The 27,988-nt window shown below is 36.6% G+C and overlaps 4 protein-coding genes across 12 annotated transcripts in view; all 4 read right to left on the bottom strand.

Annotated features, from left to right (window-relative positions):
* Positions 1-1,013: 1,013 nt before the first annotated feature.
* LOC125784849 (protocadherin beta-16-like) lies at positions 1,014-6,848 on the bottom strand. 3 transcript variants are annotated; one of them, XM_049468770.1, is made up of 2 exons: positions 4,083-6,848; positions 1,014-1,190 (listed from the first exon to the last, which is right to left on the bottom strand). In XM_049468770.1, exons 1-2 carry the CDS (start codon positions 6,513-6,515, stop codon positions 1,083-1,085), a joined length of 2,541 nt encoding a protein of 846 aa, XP_049324727.1. In that variant the 5' UTR covers positions 6,516-6,848; the 3' UTR covers positions 1,014-1,082. The 3 variants fall into 3 exon arrangements, with proteins under 3 accessions (XP_049324727.1, XP_049324729.1, XP_049324728.1); XM_049468772.1 differs by having other exon boundaries at positions 1,014-1,622; positions 4,596-6,848; XM_049468771.1 differs by lacking the exon at positions 4,083-6,848 and having other exon boundaries at positions 1,016-3,818.
* An 817-nt stretch (positions 6,849-7,665) lies between these two features.
* On the bottom strand, positions 7,666-11,766 carry LOC125784851 (protocadherin beta-16-like). The gene has a single exon (XM_049468774.1). The coding sequence runs from the start codon at positions 11,567-11,569 to the stop codon at positions 9,125-9,127; it is 2,445 nt and encodes an 814-aa protein (XP_049324731.1). The 5' UTR covers positions 11,570-11,766; the 3' UTR covers positions 7,666-9,124.
* Positions 11,767-18,364: 6,598 nt separating this feature from the next.
* Positions 18,365-27,988, bottom strand: part of LOC125784845 (protocadherin gamma-A10-like) — a 28,551-nt gene continuing 18,927 nt past the window's right edge. For 5 of the 7 annotated variants that reach the window (XM_049468710.1, XM_049468715.1, XM_049468714.1 and 2 more), the window contains one exon: positions 18,365-19,197. In XM_049468710.1, coding sequence (XP_049324667.1) covers positions 18,532-19,197 — 666 coding nt within the window. In that variant the 3' untranslated portion in view covers positions 18,365-18,531. Of the gene's footprint in view, positions 19,412-27,988 lie in introns of all 7 variants that reach the window. The other 2 variants (XM_049468712.1, XM_049468711.1) reach the window with 2 other exon arrangements.
* On the bottom strand, positions 23,232-26,642 carry LOC125784848 (protocadherin beta-16-like). The gene has a single exon (XM_049468718.1). It carries the CDS (start codon positions 25,712-25,714, stop codon positions 23,297-23,299), a length of 2,418 nt encoding a protein of 805 aa, XP_049324675.1. The 5' UTR covers positions 25,715-26,642; the 3' UTR covers positions 23,232-23,296.

The raw sequence follows: 27,988 nt of genomic DNA, 5'->3' as shown, positions 1-27,988 counted from the left end.
AACATCAAGTCTTACCAGCTCTAGAGAATATTTATCTTCAATCAAATATTTTCCTTCATGGCACGCTGCATAGTCTCTGCAAAACTAGGATCCACCACTAAAACACTCTGCCCACCAATAATATTTACAGTTGCTCTTCGTCGAGTTCCAGTAAATGTCATTCGAGTTCCAGTAACTTTGTGTCTGTGTAACCAGCTGGATAGTATGGGATAACTAAATGACTGTTTAGATGCTAAAAATAATTAAAACGTCAGATTGTTGTTGTTTTCCTTGTCATGAGTAATCTCGGTAATCCTTTCCTCTGCTTCTCTGAAATAGAATAGCGAATTTGACCGCCTGCAAACGGGACAGCACAAGCAAAGAAACAGAGAAGTACTTGCCAGCTCAAACAAGGACATAACAGCCATATTGCTCTCCTGGATTCACATAATTCCCTCGTTGATTCAAAGCCCATTGTTACAGATATAATTTCATCAAAAACAACCGACAGTCCACGGATCCGGGTGCACTGTTTTAACTATTTCTTGGAAATTACAGAAAATTATAAGCAATCACAAACGTCAATGAAGCTGACTGCCGCTTTCTCGTCAGTCGCGGCCACTCCCCTTGTTAATGAGTCTGCAGCTCACAGGTATGCCATAACGCGAACGTTTTATAAGGATCAACAGCGGCACTTAGAGACCAAGATTAAAAAGCAACTTCAGAGAGAAACAAAGAACAACAGAAAAATATAATACAATTAAAAACACTGGGCAGACTGGTTGAATACAATTCAACCAAGGATCATTTTAAAAAGCTCACTCTAATTAGAAGTTTGATCAGACAAGCCATTGTCTGTCGCTGTCCACGACAAGGTGCTGAAACCACTAGGGAGACCCTTACATTTAATTGCTTTACAACAACAACAACAACAACAACAACAATAATAATAATAATATTAATAATAATAATAATTCTGCTTCTTCTTATTCTTATTATTCTTCTTATTATTAGTAGTAGTAGTTGTAGTTGTTGTTTATTATACTGATTATGTTGTTGTTGCTGCTGCTACTACATTAGCAACGATAACAGTTTAGCAATATTTAGCAAGTTCTTACCAGTTCTGAAGAACCGACATCGTCCAGAAAGTTTTTTTCCTTCATCGCACGTTGCAGAGTCTCTTTGAAACTGGGGTCCACCAGTAGAACACTCTGTCCACCAAGTGTAGAATATTTACAATTACTCTTCCTCGACTCAGATGTCATGTAAGCATCATAGTTATACACGTGTGGCAGAGTTCCAGTAACTCCAGTGTCTGTATAACCGGGTGGATAGCACGGGATAACTGGAAGATTAGACTGATAGAAATTGCGAGACTGTCTCCACCTGTAGATCTTCACTGAGATTATAACTACTACACAGGTAATGAAGAGGAAAGAAACAGCAGCCAGCGCTAAAACTAAATAAAACGTCAGGTTATCGTTGTATTCCTTGCCATGTGTAAAGTCTGTAAATTCTGACAACACTTCAGGGAAACTGTCAGCTACAGCTACATTAATATTTACTACAGCTGAACGAGATGGCTGTCCGTTATCCTCCACAACAACAGTGAGCTTCTGTTTCACAGCATCTTTATCAGTGACCTGTCGCACAGTCCGTATCTCTCCGTTCTGTGGGCCCACTTCAAACAACGCCCTGTCTGTAGCTTTCTGTAGTTTGTAGGAGAGCCAGGCGTTCTGTCCAGAGTCCACATCAACAGCCACAACTTTAGTCACGAGATAGCCAACATCTGCTGAACGAGGTACAATCTCAGCCACTAGAGAGCCACCCGTCTGTACTGGATACAGTACCTGAGGAGCATTGTCGTTCTCATCTTGGATAACAATATCTAAAGTCACGTTTGTGCTGAGAGGGGGAGAACCTCCATCCTGGGCTTTTACACTAATCCTAATATTTTTCATTTGCTCATAATCGAAAGATCGTACCGCATAGACCACTCCACTATCAGCATTTATAGAAATGTAAGAAGACACATGGGAGCCAGCTACTGTAGTTTCGTCAAGAAAATATGAAACACGCGCATTCTGGTTTGAATCAGAGTCATGAGCGCTTAGCGTAAACAGGGATAAACCAGGTGAGTTATTCTCAATGGCACAAGCCGTATAAACAGACTTTTGAAATTTAGGAGAATTATCATTAACGTCAGACACTTTAAGGTTCAAAAATGTCTTACTTGATAGTGATGGAGACCCTGAATCCATCGCTGTTATCGTAATATTGTATTCTGGAACATGTTCACGATCAAGAAAAGCATCAGTTACAATGGCGTAATAGTTTCGTAATGATGACTGTAACTTGAATGGTGTAGGTGGATAAATTGTGCAGCTAATTAGACCATTGTCTCCGGCATCCAGATCTTTTACATTCAGGATTGCTATAGTTGTACCTAGAGCAGCATCCTCCGCTACTGGACTTGAAAATGACATTACTGTAACAGTTGGTGAGTTATCATTAACATCCATTAAATCAACTATAACTTTTGCAGAGCCCCCTAAACCACCTTGATCTTTAGCCTCTATCCCTATTTCGTATTTCTTTGCTTTTTCATAATCAAGGACGCCAGACAGCGTTATTACACCACTAATTTCATCTATTTTGAAAATATCTGCGACGTTACCTTTTAAATTTGCAAAGCTGTATTTTACAAGGCCATTTGATCCACTATCTGCATCACTTGCATTAACTGTTGTAATATATGCTCCTTTATTTGCATTTTCTTCAATGGTGACTCTGTAAACGGACTGGTTAAATATTGGTGCGTTATCATTGCCATCCAACACTGTAACATCTATTCTCACATTACCAGACCTTTGAGGGGATCCTCCATCAACTGCTGTAAGAGTGAGAGAAAGACGAGGGTTTTGCTCTCTATCTAAAGGCTTCTGAAGCACCATTTCAGCATATTTAACACCGTCAGGTCGTGAAAGCTGCTTTAGAATAAAGTTTTCATTTGGTGAAAGAATATAATTTTGAAGCGCATTAACACCAACATCAGGATCATCTGCACTGCCGAGTAAGAAACGAGACCCTGAGGTGGCCGATTCGCTTATTTCGAGATATATTTCGTCCTTAGGGAATGTTGGAGAGTGATCGTTAACATCCAATATTTCTACCGTTACATGATGTAGCTCCATAGGGTTGTCAATTATTATTTCCAGAGTGAAGCTGCAAGGAATAATTTCAGCGCAAAGCTCCTCTCGATCTATCCTCTCATTTACAACCATTGTCCCTTTGTCTGTCTTCAGCTCCGCGTACTCAGCACTCTCTCCCGAAACGATGCGAGCTCGGCCATCGCGCATTCTTTTAACATCCAGACCGAGATCATTTGCAATATTTCCGATCAGCGATCCTTTTCTCATTTCTTCTGGAACAGAATAACGAATCTGAGCATTGATGTTAGACAAAGCACAAACAGTTACGACCAGGAGAACTTTCCACCGGCACACTCGATAAAAAAAAGCCTGTGTGCCGAAGTGGAGGGTTGAAAGACGTCGAATATCGCCTTTCATGGCCATGTCTACGACCCAATCGGCCAAAAGATCAACGCAGAAATAAAATATAAACGCTTTTAAAACGTCCAAAAAATTACGTGTTTTTTATCTATCTACCGCACGCAATGTCTGTAGGGTTCTCCACAGACCTCTCCAATGCGACCCACGTCATGAGACCAACCTACAAACAATCACTATTCATTGATCAACAGCGGCCCTCAGAGTAGAATAAGTGCAATGACATGCTCTCTCTCTCTCTCTCTCTCTCTCTCTCTCTCTCTATATATATATATATATATATATATATATATATATATATATATATATATATATATATATATATATATATATATATTAACAACATATAAATTAATCTAATGCATGACATATTATATGTATAGATAATAAATATATATATTGACATGGAATAAAATAATATGAAGCTCCAGTAACAACTAGAGAATGTATTTCCTTGTTTCCCCCCACCACAAATAGTTTCACACACAGCTGAAATAAAACAAATGAATATGTGCAAATGAAAAGAGGTCTTACCAATTCCGATGAATCATCTTGAAACAACTGGTTTTCCTTCATGGCACGCTGCATAGTCTCTGTGAAACTAGGATCCACCACTAAAACACTCTTCCCACCAAGTGTAGAATATTTACAGTCACTCATCCTCGAATTAGTCGTCATGCAAACATCATAATTATACATGTGCGGCAGAGTTCCAGTAACTCCAATGTCTGTGTAACCGGGTGGATAGTACGGAATAACTGGAAGATTGGACTGATATAAAACGCGAGACTGTCTCCACCTGTAGATCTTCACTGATATTATAACAACAACACATGTAATGAAGAGGAAAGAAACAGCTGCCAGTGCTAAAACTAAATAAAACGTCAGGTTATCGTTGCCGTGTGTAAAGTCTGTAAATTCTGACAACACCTCTGGGAAACTGTCTGCCACAGCCACATTAATATTAACTACCGCAGACCTAGATGGCAGTCCGTTATCCTCCACAACAACAATGAGCTTCTGTTTCACAGCATCTTTATCAGTGACCTGGCGCACAGTCCGTATCTCTCCATTCTGTGGGCCCACTTCAAACAACGCCCTGTCTGTAGCTTTCTGTAGTTTGTAGGAGAGCCAGGCGTTCTGTCCAGAGTCCACATCAACAGCCACCACTTTAGTCACGAGATAGCCAACATCTGCTGAACGAGGGACAATCTCAGTCACCAGAGAGCCACCAGTCTGTACTGGATACAGAACCTGAGGAGCGTTGTCGTTCTGATCTTGAACCATGATGTTTACCACAACTTGCGAACTTAGTGGAGGAGATCCACCGTCTCGTGCAGTCACGTTAAAAGTAAAGCTCTTCATTTGCTCATAATCAAACGACCTGATAGCATGAATCACTCCGTTATCTGAATTGATGGATATAAACGAACTCACTGAGTTGCCCATTACATCACTATCATCTAAAAAATATGACATTCGAGCATTGGGACCCCAGTCAGCATCACTGGCTTTAACTGTTAGCACAGCGACGCCTGGTGAGTTATTTTCATTAATAAATGTTTTATACTTTTCAGCCATAAAAACGGGTGGGTTGTCGTTTACATCAGAAATCTTAACAGTCAATGTTTTGTTACTGTGTAAAGCAGGGATTCCTTGGTCGCTCACCAAAATAGTTATGTTATATTCAGCTATATTTTCTCGATCAAGAAGATCATCGGTAATTAATGCAAAGTAATCAGAAACTGTTAATTCTATTTTAAACGGTATATTATCGTTTATTTTGCACTGCACGTCACCGTTTTTACCAAAATCTGCGTCCTCTACATTAATAACAGCTACTGTGTTTCCCAATGGAGAATCCTCCGCAATGGTGTGGGAAAATGACATAAGCTGTATGGTGGGAGAATTATCGTTTTCATCAACAACGTCAATCATAACTTTGCACGTATCAGAAAGACTACCTATATCCATTGCTGTGATATATAAAAGATAGCTACTTTCTTTTTCGAAGTCTAATGTTTGTAATAATGTAATTTCACCTGTTCCAGAATTGACCTCAAAACCCTTCCTTGCTGCTTCATTAGCCTGTCCAATTGAATAAGAGACCTGGCCATTCACTCCCCCGTCCGCATCAACAGCGTTTACTGTAGTTAAATGTGTCCCGATGAGAGCATTTTCTTTCACTTGTACTTTATATAAAGTCTGGTTGCAGATCGGAGCATTATCATTAACATCTAACACAGAAATATTAATATGAACAGTACCAGATTTTTTAGGAGATCCTCCGTCTAAGGCAGCAAGTATTAATTTTAACTCATGGCGTTCTTCTCGATCCAAATCTTGCTGCAAAACGATTTCCACGCGTTTATTGCCGTCAGCGTGGTTATGTATTTCCAACTTAAAAGGATTAGCAGGATTCAAAGCATAATTTTGAATTCCATTTGCACCTACGTCCATGTCTACAGCGCTGTCTAAAGGAAAGCGTGTCCCAGATGGTGTGTTTTCAATTATCTTTAAATTGACAGAAACTGTAGGAAATTTTGGTGCATTATCATTAATGTCTTGAACCTCGACTATCACACGATGGAGCTGAATTGGATTTTCAATTATCAGATCAAAACTGAAGCTGCAGGGCGTTGTTTGCTTGCAGAGCTCCTCTCGGTCTATCCTCTCCTTTACTACCAGATTGCCTTTGTCTCTGTTTAGCGCGACATACTGGCGACCGCCCTTTGTCACAACGCGAGCTTTACCTGAAATCAGTCTATTTATATCAATTCCCAAATCTTTGGCGACGTTTCCTATGAATGAGCCTTCGGGCATCTCCTCCGGTATTGAATACTGCGCTTGGCAAAAGACGACGTCTAATCCGTAAATAATTAATATAAAAAACACGATCTTCCATTTTTTCTGTGTTGTAGTAGTCCGACGAAGACAAGATATAAAACACGGGAGTAAATAATCCATATCAATTTAAAATATCCCGTCTCAAACGGTTGGTTTACGAAATATGCAAAAGGTGATTTAAAATAAATAAAAATGACAACAGATAATTCTAGAGTGTTGAAGGTAGAGGTAGAGTGTTAAATGACAAACGGATACGTCCTAAAACAGTAAAAAAAAAAAAGAGGAGGGACTAAAGATGTTCTCCTTTGTTATTTGATTGTAGTCCAATAGCGGCACTTAGAGTATAAATGCTGAAATGCACATCTACAAGAGAAGAAGTCAGTGTCTTCAGTACACAGTATTCAGGGGGGCGGGTTGTAGTCTGCAGCTCTGATAAAGTGGTATAAAAAAAGTTTGGGCACCCCTGATCATTTTCATGATTTTTATTTATAAATCATTGGTTGTTGGGATAAGCAGTTTCAGTTAAATATATCATATACTAGACCAATACAGTGATATTTAGTTTTTAGGATTTACAGAGAGTGTGCAATAATTCTTAAAATATAGGCAGACCCAGAAATTTAGGCACCTTTGCCCTTTTATTGATTTGAATAATTTTACCACTAATTATTTAAACAATTTTTTTTTGTAAGCTCATTGATCCTTGACCTACATTCACAGGTGAATCCAATATAGAGTGAGGGTTATGGTGGCAAATTGCAAGTTTTTCTCTTCTTTACATTTTCTCTGAAAAGTGGCAACATGAGAGCCTTAAAACTACTCTCAAATGACTGAAAAAAAAAACAATTCAACATAATAGTTTATGGGAAAAATACAAAAACTATGTCAGATATTTCAGCTGTCTGTTTTCACTGTAAGAGTAATGCAAAAAAAATATGCACACATGCCACAAACAGAGTCGCTTGTGGTACGCTAAAGCACATTTGGATAAGGCAGTTTCATTTCGAAATAAGGTGCTATGTACAGATAAAACTAAAATGGAGTTATTTGGAGGGCGGTATGCATGGCAGAAAAAACACAGCATTCCGAAACAAACACTTGCTACCCACAGTAAAATTTGGTTCCATCATGCTGTGGGGCTGTGTGGACAGTGCAGGTACTGAAATTATTGTTAAAGTTGAGGGTTGCATGGATTTCAGTCCATAGCTACAAATTCTTGAGATAAATGTTACAGAATCAGTGGCAACGGTAAAGTTGTGCAGGGTTTGGATACTTCAACAAGACAACAACCCTAAACATCGTTGAGAATCATTCACCAATGATTCAGTGAACACTGTTATAAAATGCACTCCTAATTAAGAGTTAGGAATTACTAATTTTGTTCATGAGAAAGAAAGAAATACCTAAGCATAGCACGAAGAATGGAATGAGTCTGCAAACCAAAACCCTAAACAAATCAATGTCCTACTATATCTGGATAATCTGGGTCTTCAAGGAGTTTATTTTCTTAATTTCACGCTGTAGAGTCTCCCTGAGGCGTTGGTCCACTACTAATACACTTTATTTAATCACTTTTTTCTCGAGTTACACATTTCAGCACTAGAAAGGAGAACAGCGCCGAATTGAGACGAAAGAGGGAATGGTGGGAAGATGTATGCGACTCTGTCTCTAACCAACAGGAGTGTGTTTCCCTAAATCATATAGTTACTAAGTACCATAGCAACTTACATACTCTGAAAGATGCAGTGGCGATGCAGCTGTTTCCCACTATGGAGCTAACCACTTTAGTAACTCACATAGTGCGAACTATTATTAAGCTACTCAAATGTTTCTCAAAACTGCCCACCTAACGTCCGCAACCACCGTGATTCAGCTGAGCCTTTCTGGCCACCAACGTCAATAGACATTAATTTCAGGTTGAATATTGGTCATGAGGTCATATGACAAACATTATACGTTAGGATAACGTCTAATACTGTTGCGTGCCATAAGGATTTTTTGAAGAGTTTTGAAGCCATGTCTGTGTACACAATACAGCCCGTCTTTATACGGCTTCTTTTACACGTTTATAGCATTGAACCACTAAAATTCGCTAATCACCTGCATCAGGACTGTAATAGATTTTTTTTAACTCAATGTTTTAGATGGCGTCAATAAATGCACTGAAATTGCTAATATGTATTTTTTTATTAGAAACGTTGCCTAATAATATACTTATTTGTAATAGTTTTTAAGATTAATTCATTCAGTTGTTAATTCTATTAATATTACTGTAGCAGCTGGTGGTGAATGTATTACGAATAGCCTGAATAATATATTAATAACCTGATTTTGGTGACAACTTCTATATTTTTTTGTAGTTTAAATCAACATAGTTCAGACTGCCGGGGTAACAACACAGCACGACGGTTTAGGGAAACGGTCGTACTTCAGGCGTTAGTTTAAGGACGCATTGTACCACCTGTTCAATGCTAGCCTCTGTCGGCGTACGTTAAACGCAACCAAGGTATATAATTATCACATATATACTGTATATATACATACATACATAGATATAATTTACTGACAAGTTAAACGGAATACAAATTAACTCATACTAAGTTCTATGTGTCAGTGACGAAGCTTCAGGAATGCTCAGTCAGGGACTTATTTTGGACAAGAAAAAGAAAGAAGTACCTGAACATAACGTAAAGAATGGAATGAGTTTGCAAATTAAAACAACAAACAAATCAACGTCCTACCGTATCTGGAGATCCAGGATCTTCAAGAAGTTCTTTTTCCGTCATGGCACGCTCTAGAGTCTCTGTAAAACTTTGGTCGAACACTAATACACTCTGTGCACCAAGTGTAGAATATTTACAATCACTTTTTCTCGAGTTAGTAGTCATACAAATGTCATAGTTGTTGATGTGCGTCAGAGTTCCAGTAACTCCAGTGTCTGTGTAACCGGGTGGATAGTATGGGATAACTGGGAGATTGGACTGATAGAAAATGCGAGATTGTTTCCACTTATAGATCTTGACCGATATTATAACAACTACACACGTAATGAACAGGAAAGAAACAGTTGCCAGTGCTAAAACTAAATAAAACGTCAGGTTATCGTTGTATTCCTTGCCATGTGTAAAGTCTGTGAATTCTGACAGCACTTCAGGAAAACTGTCCGCTACAGCTACATTAATATTTACTACAGCTGAACGAGATGGCTGTCCGTTATCCTCCACAACAACAGTGAGCTTCTGTTTTACAGCATCTTTATCAGTGACCTGGCGCACAGTCCGTATCTCTCCATTCTGTGAGCCAACTTCAAACAGCGCCCTGTCTGTAGCTTTTTGTAGTTTGTAGGAGAGCCAGGCGTTCTGTCCAGAGTCCACATCAACAGCCACAACTTTAGTCACAAGATAGCCAACATCTGCTGAACGAGGGACAATCTCAGTCACCAGAGAGCCACCAGTCTGTACTGGATACAGAACCTGAGGAGCGTTGTCGTTCTGATCTTGAACCATGATGGTTACCACAACTTCCGAACTTAATGGAGGAGATCCACCGTCTCGCGCAGTCACGTTAAAAGTAAAGCTCTTCATTTGCTCATAATCAAACGACCTCACAGCATGTACCTGTCCGCTATCTGAATTAATGGATACAAACAAACTCACTGAGTTGCCCATTACATTACTATCGTCTAAAAAATATGACACTCGAGAATTCGGACCCCAGTCAGCATCACTGGCTTTAACTGTTAGTACAGCCACGCCTGGTGAGTTATTTTCAGTAATAAATGTTTTATACTTTTCAGCCATGAAAACGGGTGGGTTGTCGTTTACATCAGAAATCTTAACAGTCAATGTTTTGTTACTGTGTAAAGCAGGGATTCCTTGATCGATCACCAAAATAGTTATGTTGTATTCAGCTATATTTTCTCGATCAAGAAGATCGTCAGTAATTAAAGCATAGTAATCCGAAAATGTTGATTCTATTTTAAACGGTAGATTATCATTTATTTTGCACTGCACGACTCCATTTTTGCCAGAGTCTGCGTCCTCTACATCAATGACAGCTACTGTACTTCCCAATGGAGAATTCTCAGCAATGGTGTTAGAAAATGACATAAGCTGTATGGTGGGAAAGTTATCGTTTTCATCAACAACGTCAATTACTACTTTGCAGGTATTTGCAAGACCACCTTTGTCTTTTACTTTTATATTTATGACATAGCTTCTTTCATTCTCATAATCTAAAGTTCTCAGCGTTTTTAAATCTCCTGTTTCTTGATTTATTGCAAATAGATCCCTAGCCTCTTTGCTAGCTTGAGCAATGGAGTATATTATTTGTCCATTTATTCCATCATCAGCGTCAACAGCGTTTACAGTTGTTAAGATTGCAGACGTTTCGAAAACATCAACTTTATATTCGGACTGCTTACATACCGGAGCATTATCATTAATATCCAGCACAGTAACATGGATTTGAACTGTGCCAGATTTTTTTGGTGATCCTCCATCGGATGCAGTGACAAGTAGCTGAAGCTCATCACGTTCTTCCCGATCCAGTTCACGCTGCAAAATGAGTTCTACCTGTTTGCTTCCGTCAACCTGACTATTTATTTCTAATTTGAAGTTATCATTTGGAGAAAGCTCATAGCGTTGTATGCCATTTATTCCAACGTCCAAATCTACAGCGCTGTCCAATGGAAAGCGTGTCCCTGATATTGTATTTTCGCTGATTTCCAAACTGACAGAACTTTTAGGGAATGCTGGCGCATTATCATTTATATCTTGAACTTCAACTATTACACGATGGAGCTCAATTGGGTTTTCAATAATCAGATCAAAACTGAAGCTGCAGGGCGTTGTTTGCTTGCAGAGCTCCTCTCGGTCTAACCTCTCCTTCACTACCAGAGTGCCTTTGTCTCTGATCAGTTCGACATATTGGCGACCTCCCTTTGTTACAACGCGAGCTTTTCCTGAAACCAGTCTACTTATGTCAATTCCCAAATCTTTGGCGATGTTTCCCACAAAGGAGCCTTCTTGCATCTCTTCTGGGATTAAGTGCCGTGCATGACAATCGACGACCTCCATCCCGTAGACACAAAAAAAGAAACACAGTGTCTGCCATTTTAGTTGAGTAGAGATCTTTCGACGAGTATCCCTATACCACGAATTCCAACTAGCCATCTTAAAAATCCGAAATCTTACAGGCAAAATGTTTTGTGGAATCCAGCTGGTTAAAAAAAACCCTCCTGCTGTACGTTAAACAAGGGAAGATTCTATTTGTAGACGGCGGTAAGCAGCATCTTTCTAAAACATCGCACCATGCACTTCATGTAATTCTAAACCAACAGCGGCACTAAGAGTTAAAACACTGAAAATGCAGCTTTAAGAGGACAAAGAATTTGGGCTAAAATAAGAATCTCGTAATGTAGTAATATCCCATGAAGCACAAATAATTAACGCCTCCCAAATATATTCTTATCCAAATCAATTTTGTGTCTAATTTACTTTTTGTTCTTTTTTTTGGCTACATGCACCCACTCCAAAATAAGAGCGTTTTGTTAAAGAACTGACTTGCTTAAGCAGGTGTGCAAGGTGCAGGAAAAAACATAAAACGTGCGGGAAAATATACAATGTACTTTTCAAGTAACTGGTCATTTATAATCCATTTATAAACCCTTTTTAAAGTGGTAGCAAATGAGATTCATTTGAAATAGAATTATATGTAAATATAATTAGCACCCCATGTCAGATTTAAGGTATTATATTCCCTACAGAGGATTTATCTACATATGCCGGTTGACATGACTTGGCCTTTTTTTGGTCCAGTGTGTCAAATATAGATAAATTATAGAAAAATATGTCAAAAACATTGATGATATTGTTCAGAAAGTGCTCTTTTATATGAATTTACATAACATTCATGAGATTAACATTTATTTTTTTCACAATTTTCAATTAAACCAGAAAAAGCTCATATGGCATGACTGTCCCAATCACATTTCACAAAGTTGAATAAAAACAAGCAAATGAATTTATTTTTTGTTTAATCAATCATATATTAATAAACTAAATGTCTACTTGTGAGTCTGCTTGGCTAAAAGTTCAGGCATAATATTTTGAAGAGACCATTGACTAAAACATTTTGTCACCAAAATAACTGTCATATGATATAATCCAATACTCATTTTTATGCAATTGTGTGGAGACCTTTCAGGAGAGGGGGTCCTCCTTCTTTCAGGAGAAATAATAACAATTCAGAAGGACACTGACAGTTACAGGGTGTGTTTTCACTCTTTATTTTTCCAGAAAAATCAAATATATTTAGCACTCCTGCTGCAGTTCCATTTTGCACTGTCATATGGTGTGACACATTTTACACCAAAATGCCCAAATTAAATTACTTTTCAGTCAACATAACCTCTAAAACTATGTTGTCATATTGTAGTTAGTATGGTTTTATGATGTTAGCATAAAGGTACATTGCTTAGTGTAACAAAACTAGGAAATACATATATTATAAACACATTGTTCTTCTGTGTGTCATTTTAATCAGAATCCAACTGTGTTAAGATATATTATTGGCACACTGTTTTTTAACAATACATCAACAGCTTTCTAAATAATCATTTTTTTTGCTCATTCTCATTTTAAAAAGAAATGATGCATTAAATGTAAAAACGGTTCAATGATTTACTAAAGATTATTAGAATTCCTGTTGCTAACATTTGACAGATTAAAATAAAAAGTGCAACATCTAATGAACACAGTAAGTGGATTAGTTAATGTCTTATAAACATTTGTCACTACGTTGAGTATTTTGTGATTCTGCTGTAAGTAAAAATTATTTCAGTCACTTGCCAAACAAAGTTTGTTTGTTTCCTAGATGCATGACATGACACCTTTGTCATATGGTGTGACATTCAGAATAAAAAAAAAAAAAAAGGATTTTGGTTGTTTATGATAAACTCATCAATGTGACATATGAGGAATAGTGCCAGCAAAGGTTACACAAAATTTGGTACATTTATAACAAGGTATTCCCAAAATAATATAAAGTATATCTAAAGAATTTGAATAAACATCTTCCTATGTGTGTAGACATTGAAAAAGAATGCAAAAGCTAACATATTTTGAACGTGAACAATGCTATACTTTTATATAGTAATGATAAAGATAAATTGATAAATTATTAATTCAAACCGATTTTTATGTTATATACAATAACATTTATGTCACACCATATGACAAATTTAGTCACTCAGACCATAAACTAGTGAATAAATATAAATTTCAATAAAAAATGTACAAGACCATATATAGATTTGGAAAGATAAGAGTTGGTAGAATATAACCCAGTGATTTCCATGACTGAATTTTGAGATTTTTTTAAAAAAAACATTTTTTCAGCCAAATATGTCAACCACCCATATGCAGATTTTAAAACATAATAACTTACAAAAAAACATAAAATGTGAAAATGTTGAGGCAAATTAAATATGATGTGTTTAATTGTTTTATCAATTGTTTTATCAAACCAATTTCCTGTGCCTAAATATTTTTGGATGAATTCTGTTTAATTATGTCTGATTTGGTCATTTACTATGATTCTTGTAACCAAAAAATATGTCACTTGAGCAGAGGCACCCAGGTATGATTATAACATAAAAAATAAAATAAAAAATCAGAGGCTGGGTCTGCATACTGAGAATTCCTAGGTTTAGTAATAATAGTTGCAAAAAGAAGTGAAAAGTTTATGATCAATTCATTTAAAAAAGCACACCTGCATTACATGAGTACTTGCTACAGAGTAATACAAAACAAAAAATAAGAAAGTCAACAAAGGGAGATCTCTTCAGCTTACATGTAATCTTAACAATACAAAATATAATAATGTTGTCTTTTGGTAATTTATGCTTTATCAGGTAGTGAAGTAAATATGCAGGTTTTGATCAACGTAACTCACTTTAAGGTTTAAAAAAACAATAATGGAACTTAATTATTATATTTAAATCCAACACATATATGTCTCATCATTACCACTTAATGATGAAATACCAATTAACAATTATCATTCATACTGACCCAATTTAATTTGACAAACCCAATGTATCTATAGATGATATTCCTAAATACTTAGCTCTTTAAAGATCTAAGATGTTAATGTCCTAACATATTTAACAAATGACCTATTTCTAACCTTATTTCCTGCTCTCCTTCCTGCTATTATTACCCTTTCGGTGTCCTTTGGGCAGTGACAAAATGTTTTGCCTTGAACTTTTTTTGTCCTCTATTGCTTGTGTAACTCTTCATTTGTAAGTCGCTTTGGATAAAAGTAAAAGAATGTAATGTGAATCTCCCTACATCTAGATAATTTTGCACAAATGAAATATCAATGAAATATCAATGCTTTATACCAGTGGGGTCTCTATTTGGTGCTGCAAACACACCCAAATATAAAATTCATGTTTCAGCTATCAAATGTATCAGTATTTTATTTCACAAACCTAAACATTATGTATAAATATATATATTTCTACCAAAGAATATTAGAAGTGTATTGCTAGATATGACAAAATTAAACCAGAGATGGTCGAGGTAAATAAACCATTATTAATAATCCAAAATTAATTGTAATAACACTGATTATATTACAAGTTATGAAGGTTTTATCCTTTTAATGTAAAGGTGCTATTTTGGAGATGCAATGACTTGTAAGTAGAATAAGTAGATAAGAGTGTAAATAAGTTGATGCAATTAGTATGTTAACAGTAACATGAGAGAACATTGAAGGTTTATAATCACTAAAAAGCAGGAAAAGAAACTTTTCAAAACCAAACAAACAAAGGGAAATAATTTAATTTCTTACCTTTTGACGAACGTCAAAAATGAATGGAACGAACAGGTGCATGGAAAGAAGAATAAAAATATATATATATTATAACCTCATATTTATAACTTAATGTTAAAACAAATAGTAGATAAGAAACCCAACATTAATTAAGAAATTGCACACAAACATAAATCACAGTAAATCACAAATACCAAAACAAATTTGAACAACCAAGATCTTACATTCAGTAATGTCTCTTTAAAATGATCAAGTCTGTTACTAGATGTCAAATTAAATGCCATTACAATACTATTGATTAGTTTCTTAAAAACTAAAAATATGTTAAATATACAAATAGATCAAAGAACAGGGAGAAATCAGAAAAGGTCAATGGAGTCTGCTGAAACATTTTATTTAATATCCACAGTACAAAAAGAATGTCTAAACCACAAATTAGTATTTATCATTTTCCATCTTCAATATAGACAGTGGACCTAACCAATCAGGATATAGGACGAAAGCAGCCTCTCTCCGCGTGGTCCACTGAACTCCCACTACGTTCAGTTTTGAGCGCGTATGTTAGAGGAGAGACAGTAAGAAGAAACAGAAGCGGCAGAAAGCTGGACCGGAAAACTGCTACAAAATGTGTAAAAATCACAGACATGTTCGCTGCTGTAGTCTCCGCGTTCTCAGCAGCAGCAGACAGGGAGAGCAGGCTTGTGACAGAAACCGGAATGGCGATTGATAAGTGTCAATATTAATCGGTATTTGCATACTTCCCAAAATCTGATTGTCATGCCCCCTTTTTCTGATAAAATAGCAAACGGTCAATACTGAGAAGGGTTGCATGAGCAGCAAGTGTACATTTTAGGCTGCATCACAGCATTTTAGATATTTAGGTTAAAGCTGTGTTGAAAGGCTGCATCGTAGTTTGAATTTGTAGCATCTATGCTGTGGTTCAGCATGTTTTAATAAGCATTTAAACAAGTGAAATAACAGATTTTAAAACGGATAAATGATGAGCAAAAAAAAGCAATTTAAGCATGACTAAAGTACGTGTAAAAAAAGTATAAAAGTAATTTTAGCAAAATATATGCCCACCCTGAATAAGAGTAAGACAGTGTCAAATGCTTTTAAGACATAGTTGCGTTGCATGAATTCATAGCAGCCCTGTTTGTAGCCTGATACAAATACATGTTATAGCTGTTTAAAGCAGGAATTAGAAGTGAGCTGTTATATCAGAGAAATTCAGGAAATACATATTAGAGATGATTTCAATAAAAAGGATAAAACATCAATTGAACTAGAGCAGACCAAAATGGTGGAGTTAATAATAGACACTAAATTAGTGCTGGGTGGTATGACCAAAAATGCATATCATGGGGTGGGGGGGCAGTATACACCCTGGACAGGATGCCAATCCATCACAGGGCAGACAGACACAGACAGACACACAGACACATTCACTCACACCTAAGGGGCAATTTTTATCCGACATCTAATTAGCCTGAATTTCTTTGCACTGTGGGTGGAAACCGGAGCACCCACAGACACGGGAAATAATATAATATAATATAATATAATATAATATAATATAATATAATATAATATAATATAATATAATATAATAATGATATAATATAATAATAATGATATAGTAATATAATTGATTATAATTAATAGTAATATAATATAATATAATAATATTAATAATTATATAGTAATATAATTGATTATAATTAATAGTAATGTAATATAATAGCTTCAAACACGGAAATTATCATTTTTCTTCCTCAAAATTGGCGGTCCCTGGTGTTTAAGGTGCTGAACTGCAAGTCGAGATCCCCTAAAGAAGCTCGTTAAAAATAACGACTGGGTGAGAGCACTCGTTAATCTGCGATCGAGTTTACGTAGTACTTTAGTTACGCACGGGTTTGGGAAACACTCTTTAATTAACGATCAATCTTAAGTACGAGTTAACGAAGTTCTTAGCGTTACGAAGCTTTCGGGAAACCCACCCCTGATTAGTACTGGTTTACTTTGCGCCACAAAAAAAAACAGCTAAAGAATGTAAACAAAAGACCTTAAAAAGAGATACACCAGCAACTTTAACATTGTTTCCTTTACAAAACTAAACATGTTAATAAAAAAATTAAGCCATTAGAACCATTACAGTATTATAATCAGCCACATTTCCCTACTTTCACCCAGCTGGAAACAGCGAGTTAAGAGTGACGGTATTTGAACACCCAGCATATTTCTACAAAAGTATAGCGCATGAACGTATACTACCCAGCGCTACACTAAACTTCTTATATTTAATATGTTGATGATACATTATGCTTCTCTGTAACCCCACATACATGAATTGCAAGTCGGTTGTGGTCCGCTAATTATGAGGGGCCTGTCTAAACAAAAATGCCAGGGCCGATTTTTTGTCCCAGTCCAGCCCTGACTGCTATAAACTATGCCATTGATTATATTCCACTAGCAGCTGTCACTTTTTTAAAGGAGTAGGGCAGATATCTTTATAGATTAAAACAAAAACACAAATTAAACAAACATTAACCCAAAGTAACTACACTTTTACTTTTCCTGCACCACACATTTGACATTCAGAATAATGCGTACTGACATGAACATTTCACCACTTGAGCATCTACAGTATTGATAAAAAAAGTGCTAGTTATTAAAAAAGTGCTTGCTATTAAAATGTGCTGGTTATAATAAACTCATTTATCAGGAAAATATTGCACAGAAAAGAAAAGAATCCTGCAAATTATTTAGACCAGGCAAACTTGCTAGTCTATTCCCATTACCAGAAATGCCATATGTCAAAATCTCAAAGCACCTATTTGACAGACATATTTAAAGAAATGTTTTTTTTTTTCAATACAATGTTAGTGAAAAACATCCTAACTATGATGTGAAGAGAAATAGTAAAAAAATAATATTATGAAAAAAAAGAAAAAAAACATGAAGGTGAAAAAACAATATATTAGAACATGTATAGCATATAAACTATCCCATAAAAAAATAGAAAAATCATTAAACAAATCATGTTATTCACATAACCATTAAGTAGCCAACAAGTAGATACTACATATAAACCACTACTTAATATAATTCAAGCTTAAAGAGGTTAAATGCTTGTTTTTTAAATGTCTTACAATTTGCTTTTTAATGTGAAATTTGTACATCTTTAACAATGTATTCTGCTCTTGAAGTGCTCCATTGCACTCGCAACATTACCTTAATAATTCCTTGTACTGTTAAACACATCGATGTGTGTACACATAAATACAAACTAATTTTATTTACAACTTATTGAAGATATTCTCACCTCATCGTAATCAGTGTTAATAATGCTTGAAACATAGGGATCATCCTGGCACATTTTGAGAGTGCCACTGGCAGGAAGTGTATTATCATTGTAGGATCTGACAAACTTAAAGTCACTGGTGCGTGAGCCTGTTGTTAGATACGCATCATAATTATAAGAACTACGAAGTGTTCCAGTTCCATCAACTTCTGCATAGTTGGGAGGGAGATATGCACTGGGAATGGCGACTGCTCCATCAAACAACAGTCTGGGCTTTCTTCTGTGACAAAACCTCACAGCCAGGATCAGAATAATGAAAGTCAGAAAGAAGGTGGACACTGAAACAAGTGCGATGATCAAATATGATGTTAGATTGGAGTTGTTCTCCTCATAAGTCATGTCTTTAAGTTCTGGAACTTCAGCGAGGTTGTCAGAAATAAGTAAATACACAGAACAGGTTGTAGAGAGAGGAGGCTGCCCATTATCCTTCACTGAAATAACAAGGTTCTGCTTCATGTTGTCAGATTCAGTGATGTCCCGCTGTGCCCTGATCTCTCCAGTGCGAAGACCAATGGTAAAGAGTCCTGGATCAGTAGACTTTATAATGTAGTAGGACAACCATGCATTCTGTCCAGAGTCAGCATCCACAGCGATCACCTTGGAGACCAGAGAGCCTGACAGAGCAGCTTTAGGGACCATCTCAGTCATTAAAGTCTTTCCTTCTGGAGCAGGGTATAATATCTGTGGAGAGTTATCATTCTCATCTGATATGAACACACTCACAGTTGTGTTGCTGCTGAGTGGAGGAGATCCGTTGTCTCTGGCTACAACCTGGACTTTGAAGCTTCTGAATTGTTCATAATCAAATGACCTCACTGCATGGATCACACCTGTGTCTGCATTCACAGATAAAAATGAGGACACTGGAATGCCATTGACCTCACTGGACACCAGACAATACAGCACTGTACCGTTCTGCCTCCAGTCTGGATCTCTCGCAGTAACAGAACAAATAGATGTACCTGCTTTGTTATTTTCAGATACATATGCACTGTAGAACTGCTCTTCAAATACAGGTGGGTTATCATTTATGTCTGATACTGATAAATGTATAGTTATGAAGGAGGATAATGGTGGAGATCCTTCATCAGTGGCAGTGATGGTTATGTTATAGTCTGCTTCCTTTTCTCTGTCTAGTGCATCTGTAGTTATTAAAGAAAAATAGTTCTTGATAGATGGATTTAATTTGAAAGGAACATTTTGCTGAATGGAGCAGCGTATCTTTCGATTATCTCCTGAGTCTTTATCTTGAACATTAATAATACCCACTTCAGTGCCTATAACAGCATTCTCAGGTACAGGGTCATTTAGAGATTTTAGAACAATTTTAGGTGCATTGTCATTTACATCAGTCACATCTATGACAATTTTTGCAGAGGATGCTAAACCAGACCCATCTTTGGCCTGTACTCTCATTTCATAAGATGTTTCCTTCTCATAATCAATGTTCCCATTTACCTTAACCTCACCAGTTGTCTTGTCAATTGAAAATAGCTTTGCTGCTCTATCAGATATACGACTGAACTCATAACTGACATCTCCATTCGCTCCTTCATCAGCATCTGTGGCGCTCACTGTAACTACACCTGAACCTAAAGGTGCGTTTTCAGAGAGAGTAACTCTGTAAACAGGCTGACTGAAAACTGGAGTATTATCGTTAGCATCAAGCACACTGATGTGGATAAGTACAGTACCAGACCTCTGTGGATTGCCTCCATCTGTAGCTGTGAGTATTAAATTAATTTCGTTTTGCTCTTCTCGATCCAGCTCTTTCTCCAACACTAATTCAGCGTATTTTCCTCGTTCAGCGGTTTCATGTACTGACAAAATGAAATTATCATTCCTTTGAAGTGTATATCCTTGAACTGTGTTTTGTCCTATATCCGAGTCATGAGCCTCATCCAAGGGAAATCGTTTTCCTTTGTCCGCAGATTCTCTGATTTCAAACGTAATCCGATCATTAGGGAACCGTGGAGCGTTGTCATTTACGTCCTCAATTTGTAGAGACACGCGATGCACTTCAAGAGGGTTTTCCAGCACGAGCTCATAATTGACAATGCAGACGATTCTCGATCCACAAAGCTCCTCTCGATCCATGATTTCCGCCACGACCAAATTCCCACTGCTCAGATTAATGTCGCAGTATCGTTTCGTACTGTCTTCTGTCTCTATCCGAGCCTTACGGGAAGATAACCGTTTAACGTCGAGTCCGAGATCCTTTGCAACATTTCCAATCACAGACTGACGCTTCGTCTCCTCGGGAACCGTGTAGCTTAAATCTCCATAAACCATGTTAAAGAAAAAAATGCAGATGTACGCCAACAGAATCAAAGTACGACAAGTAAATACCTGTCGTCCCATTATCGTAATGTTCAGAAGTCCCGAATATTAAACCTTAGTGTTTTATACAGTAAACGCAGCGTTATGGTGCAGCTACGGATCTCGGCATAAATAGGGGAAAGTAGAATATTTAATGAGAAGGGTGGAGTGGAGTATTTAATTTCACTTTGCTGGTAAACAGCGACCCTATGAGCATTTTTTATGAATTGACGTTTAGTCTCGTTTAGTCTCTTTTGTCACTCGTGTTCATTAATTGAAGCCAACTTTTACCAATTTAGTCTTGTAATTGTTAAAATAGTACAAACATAGAAATGAACAAATAAATAAAACATGTCAATCTGTTACTATCATTTTGCAGTCAGTACTGTAGAACCCACAAGGTAAAGAAAAGTTCTACCCAAAGCCTATTAGACAAATTATGAAGCTTTTATTTTTTTCCAAATATTTTTATCTGAATCGTTTTCTTTCTTACAATATTAAAGTAATCCTCTTATATAGAAGCAGTAATCAAGCCACTCCATTGTTCCAATAAGAACATTCTTATATGCTGTATAAACATATGTGTTAATGCAGAAACACTTTTTGCATATGTTTTATTTTCACTTTCTGCTGCCTTTTTAATATTCTATAGCTATAGTCCATGCATGTTTGCATATTTATATCTTTTATTTAACCATATGCTATCTTTGTACTTGTCTCCCTGCAACCCAATTACTGTAGTATTTTTCCACTACAGTTGTCACATAATGGTTGTCTCTTATTTGTTACATATTTGTAGTAATTTGTACTTTTTTCTGTATATTTATTATATTTAGTATTGTTGTGCTAAAGAGCAACGTGACTTCTCATTTATGAGGTGCTGTCCAGGACTATGGTGCTGAACAGGCAGCAAAAGCAAGCAGGCAGATTTTGTGTTATTTTTATTTTTGTCTTCACTTAAATACCACAAAGAAAAGTAGTCAACATGAAGCCACAAACTGCATTGAACTTTTTTTAAAGAAATAACTTGTCAGTAATCAAACATTCTCTAAAAAAAACATCAAAAACTCATATGTATTGAAGCGTTTCACTACCCAGTAAAATACACTATGTTGAAATTGGTTTCAGATATGTTCACATAAACACACATCTTTGATATTCCCTGTAGAGAAGCATTGTAAATATAAAAACACTTTCTGAAGCAGTTAAACATGAAGCTATTTTAACATGTCTAATGTCAAGTGTGAGCTCAAAATTACAATGCCCCCCCAGTACTGATCTGTGGAGCAGTGGAACTATGGTATCTGGGATAATGGTGAGCCACCCAAAAATTATTGGATACTTTGTGAAGATGGGGTGGCATGGTGATTAACCAATATCATAAGATCATTAATGCTACTGTAGCTGACTTCAATTCCTCACAGCAAAGCTTCAAAATCTAGTAGAAAGCCCTCCTTGGGCAGTAGAGGCAGATCCTCCAATAAAAGCAGGATACCAATATGTACAAACATACAATCTCAAAATAAAAAAGGTTATAGTATAACGACTAGAATTACCATTTTGAATGTAATTGTACCGAATAACAAATATCTTTCCAGTGCCAAGGAGTTTTGATACTGCTCACTGGTTCAACACTGAAACTCAAATACTGACCTATTAATCATCTCAAATGATAGCATGTGGCTGGCACTGTTGTACACAGCAAATAACATTTTACATTTAATAAAGGTAGCAAAATGTAACAAATTAACCTTTATTTAGGATGCCCAGCTGGGCAAACCTGTTAAACCCTTGTCAAAGCACGTTTAGAGGACATATTTTAAGAAAGATTATTTTTTTCTTTAAATAGAATATTGGCAAAAACATATCCATATCTACTCTGGGATGATGGCCAATAATAATGGTCGAAATAATTATTTGAAAACAGAAATTAATGACTATGAAGGAAGGATACAAAGAGAGTATACCACCTGTCTAATAAAAAAAAAAAAAAAAAAAGGAAAAATGCACATTTTAACAAAATCAGGTAATTCAGTAGTAGACAGTAAGATACTGAGTCTAATCAATCTCATAATGCATTGCAAGCTTTTTAAAGGACAAATGCTGTCTCTATCTATCTCTCTCTCTCTCATTACCAATGTCACGGTGCTGACTTTGGAACCAGATCTGAAAATATATCACCAATGACAAACAACATTAATCTTTAACTGTACAATATGCACCCAAAGAAATCAGTTAATATACATACACCAACTGAAAGTGGTTAATAACTTATCCTGCTCTTGAAGATCTCCAATCCACTCTCAATATCACACAAAGAAGACGCAGTATTGTTCAACCCATCTGGCTGTGCATACACATATATACAAAAAAACCCTCATAAGATAAGATTGCTCACCTCATTGCAATCAGTGGTGATAATGCTTGAACCAAATGGATCATCCTGGAACATTTTGAGAGTGCCACTGGCAGGAAGTGTATTATCATTGTAGGATCGGACAAACTTAAAGTCACTGGTGCGTGAGCCTGTTGTTAGATACGCATCGTAATTATAAGAACTACGAAGTGTTCCAGCTCCATCAACTTCTGCATAGTTGGGAGGGAGATATGCACTGGGAATGGCGACTGCTCCATCAAACAACAGTCTGGGCTTTCTTCTGTGACAAAACTTCACAGCCAGGATCAGAATAATGAAAGTCAGAAAGAAAGTGGACACTGAAACAAGTGCGATGATCAAATATGATGTAAGGTTGGAGTTGTTCTCTTCATAAGTCATGTCTTTAAGTTCTGGAACTTCAGCAAGGTTGTCAGAAATAAGTAAATACACAGAACAGGTTGTAGAAAGAGGAGGCTGTCCATTATCCTTCACTGAAATAACAAGGTTCTGCTTCATGTTGTCAGATTCAGTGATGTCCCGCTGTGCCCTGATCTCTCCAGTGTGTAGACCAATGGTAAAGAGTCCTGGATCAGTAGACTTTATAATGTGATAGGACAGCCATGCATTCTGTCCAGAGTCAGCATCCACAGCGATCACCTTGGAGACCAGAGAGCCTGACAGAGCAGCTTTAGGGACCATCTCAGTCATTAATGACTTTCCTTCTGGAGCAGGGTATAATATATGTGGAGAGTTATCATTCTCATCTGATATGAACACACTCACAGTTGTGTTGCTGCTGAGTGGAGGTGAACCATTGTCTCTGGCTACAACCTGGACTTTGAAGCTTCTGAATTGTTCATAATCAAATGACCTCACAGCATGAATCACGCCTGTGTCTCCATTCACAGATAAAAATGAAGACACTGGAATACCATTGACCTCACTGGACATCAGAGAATACAGAACTGTACCGTTCTGCCTCCAGTCTGGATCTCTCGCAGTAACAGAACAAATAGAAGCACCTGCTTTGTTATTCTCAGGTACATATGCACTGTAGAACTGTTCTTTAAATACAGGTGGGTTATCATTTATGTCTGATACTGATAAATGTATAGTTATGAATGAGGATAATGGTGGAGATCCTCCATCAGTGGCAGTGATGGTTATGTTGTAGTCTACTTCCTTTTCTCTGTCTAGTGCATCTGTAGTTATTAAAGAAAAATAGTTTTTAATAGATGGATTTAATTTAAAAGGAACATTTTGCTGAATGGAGCAGCGTATCTTTCGATTATCTCCTGAGTCTTCATCTTGAACGTTAATAATACCCACTTCAGTGCCTATAACAGCATTCTCAGGTACAGGGTCATTTAGAGATTTTAGAATAATTTTAGGTGCATTGTCATTTACATCAGTCACATCTATGACAATTTTCGCAGAGGATGCTAAACCAGCGCCATCTTTGGCCTGTACTCTCATTTCATAAGATGTTTCCTCCTCATAATCAATATTCATATTTACCTTAATCTCACCAGTTGTCTTGTCAATAGAAAATAGCTTTGCTGTGCTTTCAGATATACGACTAAACTCATAACTGACTTCTCCATTCGCCCCTTCATCGGCATCTGTGGCGCTCACTGTAACTACACTTGAACCTAAAGGTGCGTTTTCAGAGAGAGTAACTCTGTAAACAGGCTGACTGAAAACTGGAGTATTGTCGTTAGCATCAAGGACACTGATGTGGATAAGTACAGTACCAGATCTCTGTGGAGTGCCTCCATCTGTAGCTGTGAGTATTAAATTTATTTCATTTTGCTCCTCTCGATCGAGCTCTTTCTCCAACACTAATTCAGCGTATTTTCCTCTTTCAGCGGTTTCATGTACTGACAAAATGAAATGATCATTCCTTTGAAGTGTATATCCTTGAACTGTGTTTTGTCCTATATCGGAGTCATGAGCTTCATCCAAGGGGAAAATTTCTCCCTTGTCCGCAGATTCTGTGATTTCAAACATGATCCGGTCATTAGGGAACCGTGGAGCGTTGTCATTTATGTCCTCAATTTGCAGAGACACGCGATGCACTTCGAGAGGGTTTTCCAACACGAGCTCGTAATTAAGAATGCAGGTTATTTTCGATCCACAAAGCTTCTCTCGATCCATGATTTCCGACACGACCAAATTGCCACTGCTCAGATTAATGTCGCAGTATCGTTTCGTAGTACCTTCTTTCTCTACCCGAGCCTTCCGGGAAGATAACCGTTTAACGTCGAGTCCGAGATCCTTTGCTACATTTCCAATCACAGACTGACGCTTCGTCTCCTCGGACACCGTGTAGCTCAAATCTCCATGAACCATGGGAAAGAAAATGCAGATGCACGCCAACAGAATCAAAGTACGACAAGTAAATACCTGTCGCCCCATTCTCGCAACGTTCAGAAGTCCCAATTATTAAAGCTTAGTATCTTCTACAGTAAACACAGCGTTATGTTGCAGCTACGGATCTCGGCATAAAAGGGGAAAGTAAAATGTTTCATGAGAAGGGTGGAGTGGAGTATTTCATTTCCCTTTGCTGGTGAACAGCGACCCTAAGAGCATTTTTTAGGAATTGCAGTTTAGTCTCGTTTAGTGTCTTGTGTCACTTATTGTGTTCATTAATTAAAACCAAATTTTACCTTTTCGATCTTGTATTTGTTAAATAATACAGACAAATAAATAAATAAAACGTCAATCTGTTACTATCATCTTACATTCAGTACTGTAGAATCCACAAGGTAAAGAAAAGTTTCTACCCACAGCCTATTAGACATATTACGAAGCTGTCAATTCTTTCAGAATATTTTTTTCAGAATCTTTTTTTTTGTTACAACATTAAAGTAATCCTCTATATAGAAACAATAACCAGCTCACTTTATTGTTCCAATAAGAACATTTTTATATGTTGTCTACACATATGTGTTAATGCAGAAAGTCTATAGCAATAGCACATGCATGTTTGCATATTTATATCTATTATTTTACCATATGCTATCTTTGCACTTAAACCCATGTAGCCCAATTACTGTGGTATTTTTTCACTAGAAATGTAATATAATGGTTGTCTCTTATTTAATTTATCTTTGCAGTAATTTATCCCTCTTTTTCTGTATATTTAGTACCTTTAGTAGTGTTGTGCTATAGAGCAATTGTGAATTCTTATTTTTGAGGTGCTGTCCAGGACCATGGAGCTGAACTGGCAACAAAAGCAAGCGGGGAGATTTCGTGATTTTTTTTCTTTACTTAGTTACTTCATACAATAATATTCCCCACTAAGCCACAGACTGCATTGGACCTTTTAAATCAGTAACTGGTCAGCAGTCTTTTTTTCTTTGTTTTTTTTTTTTACAAAAAGTTGAATTTGTTGAACACTCATTTTCAAGCATTCCATTACCTAGTAAAATATGTACTTTTACATATTTTAAACCACTATGTAGAAGTTGGTGACAAAGATCTACAGAAGTAAACACAGCACGTATAGTCTTTGTAAAAAATAATTGCCCATAGAAAAACACTCTATGTTGCAGAAAAACATAAAGCTATTGTTATTATGTCTAGAGTCAAATGTTACTTAGAATAGCATAAAGCCCTCCAGTATTAAGCTCTGGAGCAGTGAAAAGGTTGTTGCTGGAATAAAGATGAGCCACCCAAAAATTATGTGATAATTTGTGAGAATGGGGTGGCATGGTGACCACCCATCTTGATAAAATCTCTAATGCTATTGTTGTTGACTTCAATTCCCCACACAAATCCCTTAAAATATATTAGAAAGCTCCCCTTGGCAGCAGAGACATACTCTTCAATAAAACTAGAAGAAACCCTTTTTAAATGCTCCAAAAACTGCAAGTTGTAGTCTGCTTTGAAATGTAATGGCATGTTAGACTGCAGTGCCACTGTTACAAATAACAAAAAGAGTATTTTAAATGCTGACTAGTATATTATACAGTTGTGGCTCCATGTATCAGTCTGTTCAGAGTAAGTTCTTCTGGTAGATCAACTTGCAGATCTAGAATTTTTGAAATTATCAAAAGCTTAGCTGTATCTAATCTGTAGAACTGTGTAAGAAAGATGAGATCATGTTTTTATATACTGACATCAGATATAAAATATTTTCAAATATAATTTTTCAATTCATAAACAATACAACACAGACATTACTGTGCATTTATTTCCAGTAATCAAGCAGAAAGTCCACCTTAAATTAGAGCAGTACTACATTGTGCCTCCTGTAAGGGCTGCACAATTTAATATGTTAAGAGAAAATTCCAGTAAGAAGCTGGAAAAAAAACTGTGTATGACGTGCAGCCACACCTGTATAGAGTGTCATTCAATCATTTTCTGAATTTAAAAGCAGTAATATTAGCAAGAAAATATTTGGTCAGAAAATAATATTTTAAAAAGCATGTTTTACAAAACAAAATATTTCCAAGACATTTTAGTGAATATTAAGGGAAAGACATCTGAGGAGTTTTTGCTTTTAATGGAGCTTAACTAGCATGCAGAGTTGAAATTGGCACACAGAGGTAAAATAACTACATGCAGCTTTCTGCTGTAAAAATCTACAGAATCTACTTATTTCAGTATTCAACAGCATTGAAGTTTCTACAGCATAAAATACCCTTCAACTCAACACTTCTCACAAAAAATGTACACACTACTTCT

Source organism: Astyanax mexicanus, chromosome 20 (genome assembly GCF_023375975.1).
Source record: "Astyanax mexicanus isolate ESR-SI-001 chromosome 20, AstMex3_surface, whole genome shotgun sequence".
Classification (NCBI taxonomy): domain Eukaryota; kingdom Metazoa; phylum Chordata; class Actinopteri; order Characiformes; family Acestrorhamphidae; genus Astyanax; species Astyanax mexicanus.
Note: the sequence above shows the minus strand (reverse complement) of the source record. Positions and strands in the feature narration are given on the sequence as shown.